This window comes from Pisolithus orientalis, assembly GCF_024613125.1.
Source record: "Pisolithus orientalis strain OTSU chromosome Unknown F5J12scaffold_16, whole genome shotgun sequence".
In the NCBI taxonomy this organism is placed as follows: Eukaryota; Fungi; Basidiomycota; class Agaricomycetes; order Boletales; family Pisolithaceae; genus Pisolithus; species Pisolithus orientalis.
The window spans coordinates 169,156-184,559 of NW_026260797.1; the positions used below are offsets into that span (position 1 = coordinate 169,156).

General features: G+C 49.7%; 5 protein-coding genes across 5 annotated transcripts; 1 reads left to right on the forward strand and 4 right to left on the reverse strand.

Moving 5' to 3' along the window:
• Window positions 1-217: 217 nt before the first annotated feature.
• Window positions 218-3,287, forward strand: F5J12DRAFT_834336 (uncharacterized protein). The gene is made up of 15 exons (XM_051745849.1): window positions 218-380; window positions 438-458; window positions 514-638; window positions 692-762; window positions 835-966; window positions 1,014-1,248; window positions 1,300-1,428; window positions 1,478-1,557; window positions 1,608-1,681; window positions 1,738-2,041; window positions 2,093-2,122; window positions 2,174-2,260; window positions 2,312-2,387; window positions 2,441-2,661; window positions 2,714-3,287. Exons 1-15 carry the CDS (start codon window positions 250-252, stop codon window positions 3,152-3,154), a joined length of 2,157 nt encoding a protein of 718 aa, XP_051599354.1. The 5' UTR covers window positions 218-249; the 3' UTR covers window positions 3,155-3,287.
• On the reverse strand, window positions 3,288-4,126 carry F5J12DRAFT_834342 (40S ribosomal protein S27). The gene is made up of 4 exons (XM_051745850.1): window positions 3,973-4,126; window positions 3,809-3,920; window positions 3,641-3,751; window positions 3,288-3,588 (listed from the first exon to the last, which is right to left on the reverse strand). Exons 1-4 carry the CDS (start codon window positions 3,973-3,975, stop codon window positions 3,563-3,565), a joined length of 252 nt encoding a protein of 83 aa, XP_051599355.1. The 5' UTR covers window positions 3,976-4,126; the 3' UTR covers window positions 3,288-3,562.
• A 2,758-nt stretch (window positions 4,127-6,884) lies between these two features.
• F5J12DRAFT_123054 (uncharacterized protein) lies at window positions 6,885-8,137 on the reverse strand. Its single transcript, XM_051738039.1, has 4 exons — window positions 7,869-8,137; window positions 7,783-7,794; window positions 7,625-7,727; window positions 6,885-7,482 (listed from the first exon to the last, which is right to left on the reverse strand). Exons 1-4 carry the CDS (start codon window positions 7,935-7,937, stop codon window positions 7,112-7,114), a joined length of 555 nt encoding a protein of 184 aa, XP_051599356.1. The 5' UTR covers window positions 7,938-8,137; the 3' UTR covers window positions 6,885-7,111.
• A 3,224-nt stretch (window positions 8,138-11,361) lies between these two features.
• On the reverse strand, window positions 11,362-12,886 carry F5J12DRAFT_834398 (uncharacterized protein). The gene has a single exon (XM_051745851.1). It carries the CDS (start codon window positions 12,741-12,743, stop codon window positions 11,400-11,402), a length of 1,344 nt encoding a protein of 447 aa, XP_051599357.1. The 5' UTR covers window positions 12,744-12,886; the 3' UTR covers window positions 11,362-11,399.
• Window positions 12,887-12,901: 15 nt separating this feature from the next.
• F5J12DRAFT_834403 (MFS general substrate transporter) lies at window positions 12,902-15,398 on the reverse strand. Its single transcript, XM_051745852.1, has 14 exons — window positions 15,212-15,398; window positions 15,144-15,155; window positions 14,976-15,091; window positions 14,902-14,920; window positions 14,660-14,849; window positions 14,581-14,612; window positions 14,496-14,532; window positions 13,985-14,446; window positions 13,821-13,936; window positions 13,629-13,772; window positions 13,496-13,573; window positions 13,394-13,444; window positions 13,320-13,342; window positions 12,902-13,264 (listed from the first exon to the last, which is right to left on the reverse strand). Exons 1-14 carry the CDS (start codon window positions 15,294-15,296, stop codon window positions 13,064-13,066), a joined length of 1,566 nt encoding a protein of 521 aa, XP_051599358.1. The 5' UTR covers window positions 15,297-15,398; the 3' UTR covers window positions 12,902-13,063.
• Window positions 15,399-15,404: the final 6 nt, after the last annotated feature.

Sequence of the window (15,404 nt, forward strand, 5' to 3'; positions counted from 1 at the left end):
TGCTTCCGCCCTCAATGATGGGCGAGAGCTGACTGGTCACTAGGGTCCGCTAAACGGGTTAAGTACCCGGTTATCAGACGCGCGTCCCACATGGTTCGCCGAGCCGCTTATAATTACCTGAGGCTGGGAGAACAGAGTTTTTGGGGTCCTGTTTGTACGTGTTTGGATACGTTGCAGATTCAGGAGGCAAGGGGCGATCAGCGTACGAACGGGTCAACAATGTCGAACACACCTTCGTCATAGTCTGCCATGTCTGCCATAACCACTGATTCTGCACGACCTTCGACTTCTGAGGCCCCAGCTCAATCGGGGCCAGTACCACTGTTTGATCAGCACCTCAAAGTTCTCTCAGACTCATATCTCAGCTTCTTCCAGGACAGGTACGCACACTGGGTATACCTCCATCATTACTCTGACCATCGCCATGTGTCACGCAGAAAACGTATAGAAGAGGTTTAGTAAGTCCAAATTTGTGCAATTCTCCGTCGGTTGTATTTAACTAACGCATGAAAGTGTCGAGTCCTTGCTCAGATTGCATCGCAAGATTAAGTCAGTAGACGCTTGGTTAGACGATCGCAGCACTGAACTCAGTTCTGCACGTCGTGCTTGGAGCGAAGTCGTCGATAACGTTGAACGAGGTCAGGATGGCCGTCTCTGACGTCTGGGTGCCTGACCAATGACGTGTGTGCAGAGGCCCAGACAAGACAAGCTTTTTTGAGTACTCTGACCGAAGACGCGGTAAATGCATTGACCACATTGAAGGTATGTTTTCTTTTTTGGATAAAAAATAGGTATCCCATGAGGCCGAGCCTCCCTCCATCGTAATTTAATTAGGAAACTCAAGAACGGACGCGTAAACGGATAAAGGACGACATCAAAGACTCTAACAATGCGTACGCGGACTACGCAGAAAACACCTTACCCAAGTTAAAACGTACTTATCTCAGGAAGTGTCAAGAAGTGGAAGTGCGTAGCTTGCGATTGTTGTGATTCGTCTTCCGACTGCATTTCAGGACCTCAAGGCTGCCGCTACAGCACCCGCCCCCAGTGTTCAGAACACACCTTATATGGATCAAGAGGGAGGCAATGTACCCAGTTCCCGATCGAACCCGAACTTGCCTGCCAAGCCGGTTGTCACTGGGCCACAAGTCCTTCGCCCTCTGGATCGTAGACCCTCTGGAACCGCACCTGGACCCCGCAACCGCTCGCCATCTTCTTCTGGCACATTTTCTGATTTTGCTCAACATGGTAATTAAGTGCTCTCGTTCTTCAAAGGCAAGCTCATCCTGAAGCCCACAGGGAAAAAGCAGCTTAACCAGTTGATGACATTTCTGGACAAAGGTGGAAATGTCAGGGAAACCCTGGGTGTGCGTTCAGAAAATAGTGCTTTGCGGGCTGTGCGTGCGAAACGTGAAGCCGATGAGGCTGGTGAGAATGATTTTCATACGCGCATTTCATCTAACTCATTAAGATGCAGATAAGGAATACAGAAAAGGTGTTCATTGGTTAGAAACACTCCGACTTCGCAAGACAAAGATCCTCAAAAGTGCCTACGCTGTCCGTAACTGGCTTCTTTGACGTCACGGGTGTTCTAATATATCCTGCAGAGTCTGGAAACTTTTACCCATGAATACACAAGTACGGTGAAGATCGTACTCGAGAAATATGTGGACAACTTGATGTGTGGAAATAGTCTTATTCTCCAGCGCTTGGACTCATCCTACATACTATTTTCAGGGCGACTACCGTGACCCAAACACAACTATCCGAACACGCAAGGGCGGTGATTCAAAAGATTTCACCGGAAAAGGACTTAGCCCTAGCCACCAACCAACTACCCCGTTCCATGGCATCTTTAATCCAGAAGCCAATACTATACTACAACTACAATGTGGGGGAATGCAACGATTTGATTTTCGGTGTCAGCTTAGTGGACTATGCCACATCGCGAGGTCTGTCAGAGGGTGTGGTTCCTAGGATCGTGCAGCTCTGTATAGCAGAGGTAGACAGGAAGGGACTGGAGACAGAAGGTATTTACCGAGTAAGCATTACTGTTCCATTCCAAACGTTTTTTGTTCACGAAACGATTCAGGTTTCTGGCCGTCACGCCGTAGTTCAGGATGTAAGGAATCTTACCTGCCCGTGCGTTCCCCGTGTAACTGAAATATCTCAGCTACAACACAAGGTGGAAAGGGACGAAACCAATTTCAAATTCAACCCCATTACGGACGATGTGTATGCAGTTGCCTCTTTACTCAAGGTATGTGTTTCATACACCGTGGCCAAACTCTATAATGACACAAAGTGACAGATGTACCTCCGCGAACTGCCGGAGCCATTGTTCAAATATCCCTTACAGGACCGCGGGGAGTACACAGATGCACGGGGTATGATTTTCCGACTTATTAGCGGGGTAAATGAGTCACCCCAGTTGCCGCAGAACACAGCCAACTTTCTCAGATGCGTTCTAAGATCCGAAGGTTGCCTGCTATCCACCGGGAAACGCTACGGACTACAGTTGAACACCTCGCCCGAGTGGCGGAACATTCGGACAAGAATAAGATGGACATCAAAAACCTTGCTATCGTATTTAGCAACGTAATATTTGGTGAGGACGAATTACCAAAGGGCGGTGATCTTCTCAGCATGCAGCATGTGAAGGTATGCACAACTACATCCTCTGTGACATAGTTTGACTCTAATTTGGCGCCAGGATACACGTATGGAGGATTTGATTTTGAACGCTCCCCAGCTATTCGAAGAGCACCCACTGAGCAGCTCGCCCCCACTGCCTGCAGCACCGGCAGGAGAGGTCCCACCTGTGTACCAGTACGGTTCGTCCCACACGAGGATCGCAAGCGTTCCGCCTGCCTTGCAATCCCCAAGACGAGAAGAGGATTTCACGCCAGTCCTCCCCCCACGGCCGACGAGCAGTATACACCCTTCACTTCGCGCTAATCCTGTTTCTCCTATCCGGGCGACGGCAGAGATACCTCCCTTACCGCGACCGCACACGCTCGAAGAGAAGCTCTCGTCTCCCAATACCCGGTCTCAGATGAATGATCAGTTGATATCCGATCCTTCCTTACCACTACCCCAATCTCCCCAAGCCAGTGTCATCTCACTTCCCTCGAGCGAGTCTCCTACATCTTAGTATGTCGTTGTATGTATTTTCTGCGTGTTTTTCGTACTGCACTAGGGACGCCTTGAACTCGTTGAATGTGGTTTGTATTGGTACGTATAGGTTTAATATAATGGACACCAAATATCAGAACGTGACCCTGAGGGCAGACGGTACCGATCACAGCTAGTGCAATTTCAAATGACTCGCAGTAGTCGAGAAGATCAAAACATTCGGATGCTGCGGGGTGAGTCACCCCTGCGGGTGTTTTAGTATTCACCGAGATACATGGATGGCATGTCGGAAGGTACAAGGGAAGTGATATGGATCATAGCATTTTCCATAATCTTCATCTTCGAAGAGTCAAACTAAGTAGATCATGCGATGCCATGCAACACGAAGGGGAAAAGACAAAGTACAGTGCAGTGTAGAGATGTGCATCTAGTTCTTCCGGCGGAATGACGAACCTGACAAGCATTTATCAGCACCGAGTCATCCAGCTGTGGTGAGATACGGAACCTTCTGTCAACCTTGCCTTACCACCTGTGGGCTGGCAGAGCACGCTTGCACACGACCCGCAGAGCACTACCGACTGCGCATGCGAGAAAACGGTTGTAATAGCAAAGCAACCTGACAAATGATGTCTGAAGTGACTAGTCATCCCACCGAGCAAGGACCTATACACACCTGGACATTTGACGTCCATAAAGTAAGAGTTAGGTGACTGCACAAGACGCTTGAGCTTGTGCTTTTTGTTTTCTGCCTCAGCTGAGGGGTTCAAGAGGTCGATGACAAGAGGCTGGGCGCAGGATTGAGATCTACAGCCCTACGCCTCAAACAACACAGCGCACCATTTTGGCGTGTTAACAGGTCGTATTTTCGGTTTGGTTGACGATGTGCGACGACGAGAAAATGCGAAAACGCTGAGTGTGTGGTATGCTCAAATGCGACAAGCGAGAAGTTGGGGCAGCGACGGTATGGCGAAAATTAGGTTAAGGTTTTTTCGGAGTATGAAAGTTTATTTCTCCGCCAAAACTCCTACCGGACGGCCGATATGATCTCTAGCATCTCGTCATTGACCCCTGTTGCCAGCAAACTCTACGCGGGTCGTGGTCAGTGGTTTCAGCATTATAGAAGGCCACTGGTCACTGATCACCAAAGAAAACGTACGAGTACCTCCACTGTCGACTATCACCTACTACATTTCGTTATTTGAACAGGTGAGGTATTCGATGGCAGGTCGATGAGGTTCTCCAAGCGACTGAATAATGGTGTGTGTGTGTGTGCTATACGTATCGGACACCCGGTAGGAGCTGTTGTACTCAGACAGTGTCGATGCCGCTTGCCAATGGAAAAAACTGTCCATCATGGTGAATAACATACCGCAAGAGACGCCTCACTTCACTCCGGCAGTAGAAATGTATATGTAGTATTGGGGGCTGAGGGCTAAGGATAGTGTATGGACCGTCTGTACAAGTTCGCTAAGTCCTAAGTAATTGCATCTTCAAAGCAGAGGTCGCTAACAACAGAAGAAGACTGTAGGTGTGCTGGTATGTTTTGCAACGTTGGAGTACTCGTCCAGTGGCGTGCGTTGATTCACATGTGAATAAGCGCATGCCACTGGGTGGTAACAGCGCTCACTGCAGCACCGCTAAGCCAGGCGTACGCCTACAGCTGGAAGGCACACCACCAAACGCCTCATAGTGCTGTGGGGTAATCCTTGTGAACACCCTCGAGTTGCGGAGACTAAAGGCTTGGACGTCCTTCTGACCCGATCAGCGCGTGAACCTCTTCATTCGATCAATGGCCAATAGCTTCGAGGTTATGAGTATGCTGGCATATGCTGTAGTGTATCGTCGATTCATCAATCATGTCGAAGATAGCAGATCCGCTATAAATATACTAGGATATCAGCGAGCAACGATATTCTCCGAAAGCGTATGGACACTGAAAGCCATAGAACAAGGAGTGTAGTTTGTGCATTTTGAGGATCACTGGATTGCGGAAGGCGCAATACCTGCACACTAAGGCAAGTCAATACTACTGAGGCACGTCTCCCCAGTATCTCTCGATCATGAAATCTTGGTCCATCTCATCATCTATACTACCCACCACCCATTCGTCCATGTTCGGTTCAACCATCCAATCCAGTGCATTGTCAGTTTGGCTGACGTCTGAACGTTTCTGATTGCGCAGTTTATCCCACCATTCAAGTACTTTGGGATGCGTCGTGACTCTAAGTCCATATTACATCATTGCACTGGTTAGATACAAGTCAGCTCACCTCCCTGGGTCGAAATTTAGGATCTCAAGACCGTCCATACTTGTTGCTCTCGACAGAGCGACATAAGCTGGAAGATTACACTACTAAGTCTTGATCAATTAAAGGCAATTAGTGTGCAAACCTTGACCTTTCTCAAAAATACGACCGAGATCAACTTTAACTCGAGAAAGGGTTTGACCTTGGGACTTGTGAATTGACATGGCGTATGAAAGAGCAAGTGGTATTTGTATCCTCCGTGCCTCGATGCCGCCCTTTATGTTTTCGACAGTAAAGTCCGTCGGAGCACAGAGAAGCTGTTTTTCACCAAACTTGACTAGTGGGAAAGCTTCACCCTTGCAAAATTCATGCACTGTATCAGCCGGAGTGAGTGTATGATTTGGAGGCAGCTCCCGGTTGCTCATGTCAGCAATATCGAGGAGGCGATTCCGGGCTTCTCGTATGGTAATAAACTCCATCACCCTCCCAAGCGACCCATTTACAAGGTCACCCTCGGGTTGGTTCTGGTATCCAGTCATTCAGTAGGGATTAATAGGGTCTAGTGAATCCAGCACAGACACGAAGTAACATCACTTGGGCCCCTACCTTGGAAGTTGGATGCTTCAGCAACACCTTCTAACAAATGAGGGAAACTCACTTTCAACGTCACTACCTTGGCTACAACTAGCCTCTCCAGCAACTGCTCACCCAAGTATGCCTCAATTGGCATGTCGTTGATGTCACGGCCATACGAATCCATTGCTCTGAACACGAAAGCTTCTCCTGGCAGAGTGCGTAGTCTTTCGTGGTTGTAACGCTCTACGTCTCCTTTCCGAGGGAAGCTAGCGCATTTAGTAGTATCATTCGCCCAGGACACCAGCAGGCCACGTACAGCTGGGTTGGCTCGATGCCATCCACATAATGAAGGGGGCGCGACAGCTTGTAGAACTCCTCGATTTGCCGCCGTTCCAACTTTCCCACTCGCATGGCAGAAAGCATATCAATGAATTCTGTGAACAGTATCCCGGTGCGTCCATGATAGCATTGCAGAAAACTCACTATCGTCCTTCTGTCGAAAAACCTTGCTTAGCTCCCCCATGAAATCGATACACCGGGACCAGCATTGTGCTTCGAACGCGAACAGTGCAGGTATTGAGGTGGTGGAGTCTTTATCGCTGACAGGAGGAAGTTGGAAGAAGTCACCTGATATTACAAGCTAGATGTCAGGGAATTTTCGGTGAGTGTGGCAACGGGAAGATCAATAAACAGACCTGTATCCCCCCGAAAGGCTTACTCGATTCACAAAGAGGGGGATCTTCCCCGCGAACTAACCGTCCTATGTGTTCCTGTCAATGAGACACCTGTTTCAAACAAAAGTATATTCATCATGAAATGGTACTTACCAATTTGTCGAACAGATTGCCGTCCAGCATGGAGACTGACACCAAATGGTTTACGGTAGTGGATGACATGACAAGTGGCACGCGTACTTTCATCAATGATTAGGGCCTTCGTGGACCTCCACCGCCTTTTCTTAGACATTGAGAGTCCATTGTAGAGTCTTTGAACAGACTCTTTCCCATAACCTACGCCCGCCCACGAATGAATTGTTCTCCCGCCAATGTTGAGTCCAGCCACACCCGTAGGTGCGGTTATAGCAACTTCCTCAGGACTATACATATTCGTAAGAACCTTAATAATCTCCCGAAGTAAGACAGATTTCCCAGTTCCTACAAAATGGTATCAAGGATGCTTCGTCGATAAAACAGATCGAAGGCCGCACCAGCAGCACCTGTGAAGAAAACATTCTTTCTTCGCCTCACCAAGTCCAAAATGCTCTCCTGTTCCTCTGAAAGTGTAACTTCCTGCTCCGGGGGAACAGGTGGCGGAACCTGACTCGGAGGCTGTTGAACGTGCTGAGGCGGCATGTGTGACCCCATATGTGTGTGATGCACTGGCTGCCGGGGAAATGTACTTGAACCGTGGGTGACCGACGTTGTCATTGCTGTCGCAGCCGTCGAAGATGTCTGTGCCCCTGCGCCAGGCGGTTGCATAATATTATTGGTGATGTTGACCGTCACATTGATATTTGTATCTGTACCTGAGTGGAAGAGCGAGTGAGTGGCAGTACGGAAGGATAGGAGCTCTTAAGCCACAGCACGAGGTCGAACGTATGCGGGTCGAAAACGACTACGAGAGTGGCCCTCCACCCCACAAGAAGATGGGAGGACGACACTACTCACGCATTTGCATCGCGGCCATTCTGCGGAAATGCATATTTAACCACTGTTGAGCCTCCTCAATCGTGTCAAAGCCTCTACCACTCGCTCCGCTCAGCCCATACGTCTGGGTTTGGTAACAGGTCAGAGCTACCGCCCATGCAATGTTTCAGCTCACTTACCGCTCTGAAGAACTAGCAGTTGACACGTGCATCCCCAACCTATGTATCGAGATTGTAAACGATGATGAACAAAGAGGGCCGCTCACCTTAGCGGAGTTATCATAAATCTGCGTACCCTCCCTCCCAACCAACACAGCATAATAGTTGTATGGCATACCCAGGTCAAAAACTCTAGAGGTACAGATCACTGTGGTCGAAGAAAAAGTAGTAACATGTGTCGTAACGGGGAAACATTGAACAAGTACTCGTGGCGACAAGCTATGTACGTAACTGGATCACCGGTAGCTCCTGATAGGGGTAAAATTCACTCGTTAGATCACACTTGCCAACTCAATGTGCCCTCCTCAGATAAGTGTACGCTTTTCACCGTCACAAGGACGTTCCACTGTCACCATTCCATTTCTTCTTCTTCCATCTCGTTATTCCACTCCAGCACACGGCGATGCACCATGACCCTGGATCTTAATATCAGTCATTCAATCCCATTTCTCTTCAAGTTGACCCACTTCGAGGCATGGAAGTTATAAACTTCCAAGGCATTGATGCTCGTTGCGCGCGAAAGAGCTACGTAAGCTACAGCCCGTTTCAATTATTTCGGAAAAAGCATCAGTAGAGACACTGGCCTTGACCCTTCTCAAATGTACGACCCAAGTCCACTTTGACGCGCTCCAAAGTCTGACCTTGTGACTTGTGCACGCTCAGTGCCCATGCGAGTATGAGGGGGATCTAAACCAAGTTTTTGTTATTGATCCGCAATTAAGATAGACCTCTTCAACATACCTGCCATCGGGTGGCCTCCACTTCCCCATAGGCATTGCTGACAGTAAACTCAGCCGGTACGCATAACAGTTCCCTTCCATTTGTAAACCGCACCACAGGCCACTTCGCATCGGTGTATCTGGTCACGTCTCGTAGCGCTTCGGCTTTATTACCTTTTAGACCCTCCTCCGTACCAATATCGATTGGGCTTTGCGATGCTTCCTGTGGTGTGCAAAACCCAATGACTTGGCCTACGCTACCGTTGACTAGTTGACCTTGGACCAGGTTCTCAAGAATAATAGCGTCACAATAGCTCTATCAAGGCAAAAGCCGACCTACCTTGATGAGCATGACCTGAGCACCAACCTTCAGAAGAACAGATCGAGGAGCTACGAGTCGGTCCAGCAAGCGTTCCATCTGTGGAAGGCTTACTCGCTCTCCATAAGAATTGATTCCCGGGGTGTCGGTAGCGTCGTAACGGGTCCCTGAACCGGGCAAAGCATCAAGTCTTGTTCGATTTGCACGTTCAACTTCTGCTCGAAGCGGGTATCTGGATGGTGTTAGCACAGAGATTCGTCATACGAACGAGTACTCACAACTCGGTAGGGCCGATTCCATCAGTATAGGGAACGGGCCTTGCTAGGCTCCTAAACGTCCGGACTACTTCGCCACTCGTTTTTCCCCAGCGCAGAAGATTGAGCATGTCAACAAAACCTGGGTACTGGTGAATCAATGTTGTGTAACTAATGTCATGAAAACGAACCTTGCTCCTTCTGACGGAACACCTTCGTGAGTACGACTGGTCGAGGAATACACCGCCTCCAACTCTTCGCCTCAAAGGCAAAAATCGCTGGCATACTGATGCCATTCTTGTCGCGGTCGGGAACAGGAGGAAGTTGGCAGAAGTCACCAGAAACCACTAACTGACAAGACACAAGCTGTATTTCTGAGTATCTCACGTGTGAGTGAATCGAAGTTACCTGTATGCCTCCGAAGGGGCGTTCATCTCTTCTCACCATCCGAGCAATGTATTCCTGACATGTGTAAAGCCCTGATTCCTCGCCTCGATATATTTGTGACTCACCAGCTTGTCAAACAAGATACCATCGATCATGGAAACTGAATCACGTTGAATGTCAATGAAACTCGAGTGCTCAGTCGGGGAATCCGGCCACTCACTTTCGTCGATAATTAGAGTCTGGACTTTACGCCACCGCTCGACGACGCTCTCAAACTTGGGCTGACCAAGAAACTTCCCCGCCAGCCTCTTTGCGTCTTCTTGTCCCAAACCTATCCCTGCCCATGAATGTACAGTGGTACCGCCAATATTTATGCTGGCTATACCCGTCGAAGCGGTAATAGCTAAGCGGCCAGATCCACGCCCTCCACAGACTCGGATGATTTCACGAAGCAGGACCGATTTACCGGTACCTGAAAGATGAGATCAACTGAGCAAGGTAGGAATATAGAATGTACGTTTGCCTACCAGCAGATCCGGTGAAAAATACGTTCTCACCCCCTTGAACCATAGCCAACACTCTCGTCTGCTCAGGGGAGAGAACGATATCTTGCGGCGGTGATGATATCGATGGCGTCTGGCTCCGCTCGGCGTTCTGGTCATCAAGGGTGATGCATTTCCCGACGGTCGCTGGCGTTGGTGTGGACGCGCCCGCCGGAATGAATGGCAAGTTGGCAGAAAAAGTAGCTGTGTAAGAATAGAAGCACATTCGATCTCTGCTCTGTCTAGATATATTTGATGTCAGAACCTCACCTCGTCTGGAGGGTGCTGCCATCCATTGCACTGCATCTTCTCTGGAGGTAAAAGATTTGTATTCAGCACGGGGCCACCTCGAAACCTCAACTTGAGGTCCATTTCACTGATCTCAATTTTTTGTAGCAAGTGAACTCACGTTAGCGTGGCACTGGAATAGGAGGTCAGTTACCATCGAGCACGGTAACAGTGACGCTAGCGAACTCGCCTCCGACCAAGTATCATAAATCTTCGGACCCTCGCGTCCTTCCCTCACTGCGTAATATTTTCTTCGGGATGAACTTGGCATATCTGTTCTGTTTGTAGTTTAAAGTCGCCTTCAGATGTTGATAATTCGTTGTAATCCACGCCACTGCAAATGGCTTTGGGAGTTGAAGCTTGAAGCCCCGCGATTCCCCGCCCCGGTGGTGCATGTACCAACCATCGAAGGTGGCATTAAATGATAATGTCTTGCCCAGAGAAGCTTCGGAGACGCTCTTCTTACTTGAAGGACTTTCCTCAAAAAGCAGCTTCTATGTGCGGTCACGACTCCAGCTTCTTCGACAGTTTGGGTCGGCAGTCGAACCATGTATGAGCTGTCGTGCCCGACGAGTTCCAAACAGCTACGTGGATGGAATTAACGGATAGGTAGGAAGAAACAGAGGTAATATATCTATGTGTCGACGATAGGTGTGACCAACTATCTTTATATGGCACACTCCATTCCACTCCAATGCGTATATGTATAATAACTTGATCACCTTCCATACAGGCATTTGTCTCCCGAGATAGGAATATCCAGACGTACTCTCTTCTGGTTTGACTTCGGATACACGATCATTTCTTCAATCGTTGTCGGGAGTGGGTATAGGCGGCAAGCATCGGAATGCGGAGCAGCGTCGTCACCACACATCTCTGGAAACACCGTGTCAGTTTCAGAGACGTCTTCTACACCCGGCGGTGGCCTCCAACCCAACCGTGCAGTCAGCTGTTCCGCAGCTGTGGGATATGAGAGGTACCTCGGCCCACGGCGGGTACGAGGGGGTTCATCATCATCAGACACTATCTCGTCTCCATCTGCATCCAAGTGCGCTGTGTGATAGTGCGCTCATAAGCCAGAGATGTATGAGTACTCATAACCAAACTTACCCCATCTTCTTCGTCGTCTGGTTTGACCAGGCTGTTGTTGTGGAGAGGATGTGCGTTCGCTCTGCCCGGTACTAACATTGACATTGTGATTTCCCCGTCTGGCCACTTCAACTGTTGGATGAGTTGAACGGTCGGGGCGCTCCCGTGCGAGGAGGTCTCGTAGTCTATCTCTCACTTCCACTGGATTATCAAGATCCAGGAAGACAGGTAAGGCCACCGGAACATCAGGCGTACCAGAAGCAGTTCGGTCAGAGCCAGGGGCATCGGCAGCAGAAGAAGTTGTTGGCAGAAGACCTGATGAAGATGGCGGCGGGTCGGGGTGTGTTGTAACATCGACACCCCCAATTCTGGATAGTGGTGTCCGCTGGGAGACACCTCTAAAGTGACGCGGCGATGCCAAATCATTGGGAAAAGGACCCAAACTAGCATGCGGTGGCTCATGACGAGTAGATCCGTAGGCTGCAGTAGGGACAGCCAATTGTCCAGTCCTACGTGCAATCAATCGATCGGTCATATTCTGCAGCTCATGTGCAATCTGAGCTGTCTGTGCCTGTAACCTCTGCTCCAACGAGCGAAACTGCGAGGTGCCATGCGAGTCGTCTGTCCAACCCGCAGCGACCCGAATTGCAACGCGTCTTCCGATCGTCGTGCTTGCTTCATCCAAGTCACTGCCCAAGAGTTCATGACGCATGTATGGGCGCGGCTGCGTGGATGTACGTGTACCTGGTACCATGAGATCTGGCATCGGTGGCGACCGGGAATGGAGAGGCGACACCGTCGTTGCTTGGAAGGAAGGGACATCATTTCTGAGATACCTCGGCCTTTCGCCGTGTAAAAACCTCTCCCATTGGAAAGGCTCCCTCCTGGTCATTCGTGTCCTCTCGAAGTCCTCCAGTCTCTGCCGAGCAGATGGAGAGATGAGCGTCCTCAACCTCTCCGCTCGTAGATTCAGCTCTCCTGCAAGTTCGCCATTCGAGAGCATTATTGCTGAGTGATCAGGTCCCATTCCTGCTTCTGAACCTCGATAAGGTGGTGATTGAGGAGTACTCCCGGGTGGCACTCGATTTAAGAGGCGGTTTATGCTAGTCCGTAGTTGAGTTATTCGCTCATAGGCAGCGTCTAAGGCTACCGAGGCTTGCCGCAAGCTCGCCTCGCTCTGAGCGTCGAGGTTTGGGGGTGATGTCCAGGTTCCGCTCGAAGACGACTGCGAAGGACCGTCGAGCGTCATCTCGCTACCTGCCGGAGTGGAGTCCACTCGAGAGACATCCGTCGGCGGTGGAACGTCACTCTCGTCCGGGTCCATGCCAAGCTACAAGAACGATTAAGACGACATAATCACTGTGTGACGAGAAAGTAGGCTTCCACCTCATGAAATTACCCTGTCAACTTTCGAAAGGGGTGGCGTAGGGGAATTCCAGGAGATGGGATAGCCACGGGACTCGGTTACTATGTAGTTATAGTAGTATTAACAATCATCATGCACATTTGTAACCCGGGATGCTTTGTACAACCAAACGCGGCATTAAAGTACTTCCTAAGAAAAACAAGGAGGGATTCTAGGCTATCTGACCACGTAGGTATATATTATTGAAGAGGGTCCAAAAGCTTGACTACGGCCCAATCCTACTCTCGCGCAGGTGGCTCCAACGTCTGTTTCTTCGGCGGTGATGTTTCCTGATCATTAGATGCAACGTGGGGTCGGAAGACCTTTGAAAGCAAGGGATCCGGCCCCGTATAGCAGAAGGCGAGTATGATGCACATCATAATTAGTGCTACCGTTATGACACAGATCGCTACCCATCCACGCCTGACATGGTCGTAAATCTACCAAGAGTCTAGTCAACACTAGCCAACCGTCAGAATGTGGACGCATGCATACCTGTCCGCCGATCACAGGGCCAACTTGGAAAAAAATCAGCCTCGTGAGAACAAATTCTGACGTACTGTTCTCACCTGCGGTGCCAATTCCGAATGCAAGATTGAACGCTCCATATACATGTGCATCTGAATCGTGAGGTTAGCCTGGACCCGCTGAAAGAATCAGAAGCCACGCACACCCTACGCCCTCCATGTTCCGTGACACGGCAGCCAGCTCGGAAGTGACTGGTGGGACAACCCCACCGACAAAGAAACCTGACATTTGGTTCACAAAGGACACAGACACAGAAATGGCAGAAAAACTACTCACTTTGTATAGCCAAAGACGTGATAAATAAAGCCAAGGATTTTCGCAGTGTCAGCACTAGCCACCATGGCGCTGTAAAGGCTAAGCAGAGTACAGTAATGTAGTCTGTTCCTATGCGGTCAGCTAGCCAGCCGGCGATAGGCGACGCTGCAAGACGAAGTCAGAACGTGTGTAGACAAGTGAGATATAACCAACAGATCAGAGCTGGTATGAAAGCAGCGAGGTACACCAGACCAACTTGACTGGAATCAAGGCCCCATACAGCTTGTAAGTGTAATGGCAAGGTTGGCTCCTCCATGCTATTCACAACACTGCCGAGAAGATGAGTCGTGAAACTGGGAAATGTAGGTGATATTCACCCATAAACCAACGACATGAACAGGGCGGTGAGAGCACGAGGCGACCGCAGTAAATCGGTAATAACAGAAAGCAGAGAAGAAGGTTTCCGCACAAGGGCGGCTTCGGAATCTTGTAGCATCCCAGCCAACGACCGACGACGTGGTGATTCAGGTGTGATAAGTCCAAGTTCCAAAACATTTGTTTGGTCAGATATCGCTGTCGTCACCGTCAGGACAGAATCTGATGGCATGGAAGTCGGTGGACGTTGTACGTCTGTTACCAAACAGGCCGCCGACGCCGATCCAGCTGGTGGGTGATACACAGCCCATGGATCGACGCCCCATGCAATAGCTTCATGTCTTTCGATCACAAGAAGACGGGCAAGGAGATCCAATGCCGCGCATATTGATCCGAAAATGAACGGTCCGTGGAAGCCAAAACGAGAATAAAGTGCACCTCCCACGGGTGAGCCAACAAGCAGGCTAGTCACAAGTCAAACGACGACAGTCAATGCTGATTGGTGGAACTTACCCCACAGGCAAGCCAGTCATCGCGATGCCCAGTTGCCCTGCATGGTTGTGTTATAACCAGCATGTCCGGACGATCAAAGACTTACTTCCAACCTTGTGCTCCGGTGTGGTGTCGCATCTGATCGCGGTTGAGCCCAATCAATCAATAGCAGAGTGGCAACTTACAGTAGAGCGAGGCCGACGACCCATATCATGGAGGAACTGATACCCTGGGATACTCTGGCAACAGCCATAAGGGCATAATTTGGCGCCAACATCATGAGAATTTGAGATATGATGAGGGCGATGAGACCGATAGTGAGGGGTATCCTCCTACTACTGCTTTTTTCGGAATAAACGGCAATTGGAATTGTTGCTGGTAAAGAGGGTGGGCAAAGAATATGAGCTTAACGAAGGGATGACCTTACAGAGAACGAGGCCGGCGGACTGTGACATCCATGTCAATGACAGGGGCTAGTCAGAGAGGAGGAAGGATACGCACGTATGCGCACAGCAACCATCCTGTGAGTGCAGATACGCTCTTATATTGCAGACGCTGCAGTTGGAAAGGGATGACTGGAATAATGATCGAATAGACGAGTAGGTCCGTCGTGATACCTGATGCGGGTCAGGAGAAAAATATAAATATGAGGATGAGAGAAAGACAGACCAAGACTGACGACTGTTGGGCAACACTGTCAGCGGGAAAGAGGGGGCGCGAATAAGGGCGCAGCGTACCGGCGGTGACAAACCATACAGAAGACCGCCAGCGTAGTCCCCAAGGTCTTCTTGTGGCCACAGTGATCCTCGGCAGAACAGGCATTGTGGGAGGGCTGCAAAAGACAGCCTAGCGGGTCGTGAGGGAAACGGGGGGAGATTAAAGAGAGGAGTTGTTTTTGCGAATACACGGTCTAAGTACTGCATGGATGAC

What these genes read in the sequence shown, in the direction of transcription:
- F5J12DRAFT_834342 (XM_051745850.1), bottom strand. An exon ending in TATGGACGTCAAATGTCCAG is followed by an intron (nt 3,752 to 3,808) that starts GTGTGTATAGGT and finishes ATCATTTGTCAG; the next exon opens with GTTGCTTTGCTATTACAACC. An exon ending in TAAGGCAAGGTTGACAGAAG is followed by an intron (nt 3,589 to 3,640) that starts GTTCCGTATCTC and finishes AATGCTTGTCAG; the next exon opens with GTTCGTCATTCCGCCGGAAG.
- F5J12DRAFT_834398 (XM_051745851.1), bottom strand. Translation starts at nt 12,743, where the DNA reads ATGGACCCGGACGAGAGTGACGTTCCACCGCCGACGGATGTCTCTCGA.
- F5J12DRAFT_834403 (XM_051745852.1), bottom strand. Translation starts at nt 15,296, where the DNA reads ATGCCTGTTCTGCCGAGGATCACTGTGGCCACAAGAAGACCTTGGGGA. An exon ending in ATGACTGGCTTGCCTGTGGG is followed by an intron (nt 14,447 to 14,495) that starts GTAAGTTCCACC and finishes ACTTGTGACTAG; the next exon opens with CCTGCTTGTTGGCTCACCCG. An exon ending in TTTCATACCAGCTCTGATCT is followed by an intron (nt 13,773 to 13,820) that starts GTTGGTTATATC and finishes TTCGTCTTGCAG; the next exon opens with CGTCGCCTATCGCCGGCTGG.
- F5J12DRAFT_123054 (XM_051738039.1), bottom strand. Translation starts at nt 7,937, where the DNA reads ATGCCATACAACTATTATGCTGTGTTGGTTGGGAGGGAGGGTACGCAG. An exon ending in AATGGCCGCGATGCAAATGC is followed by an intron (nt 7,483 to 7,624) that starts GTGAGTAGTGTC and finishes TCTTCCACTCAG; the next exon opens with GTACAGATACAAATATCAAT.
- F5J12DRAFT_834336 (XM_051745849.1), top strand. Translation starts at nt 250, where the DNA reads ATGTCTGCCATAACCACTGATTCTGCACGACCTTCGACTTCTGAGGCC. An exon ending in AAACGTATAGAAGAGGTTTA is followed by an intron (nt 459 to 513) that starts GTAAGTCCAAAT and finishes AACGCATGAAAG; the next exon opens with TGTCGAGTCCTTGCTCAGAT. An exon ending in CGTCGATAACGTTGAACGAG is followed by an intron (nt 639 to 691) that starts GTCAGGATGGCC and finishes ACGTGTGTGCAG; the next exon opens with AGGCCCAGACAAGACAAGCT.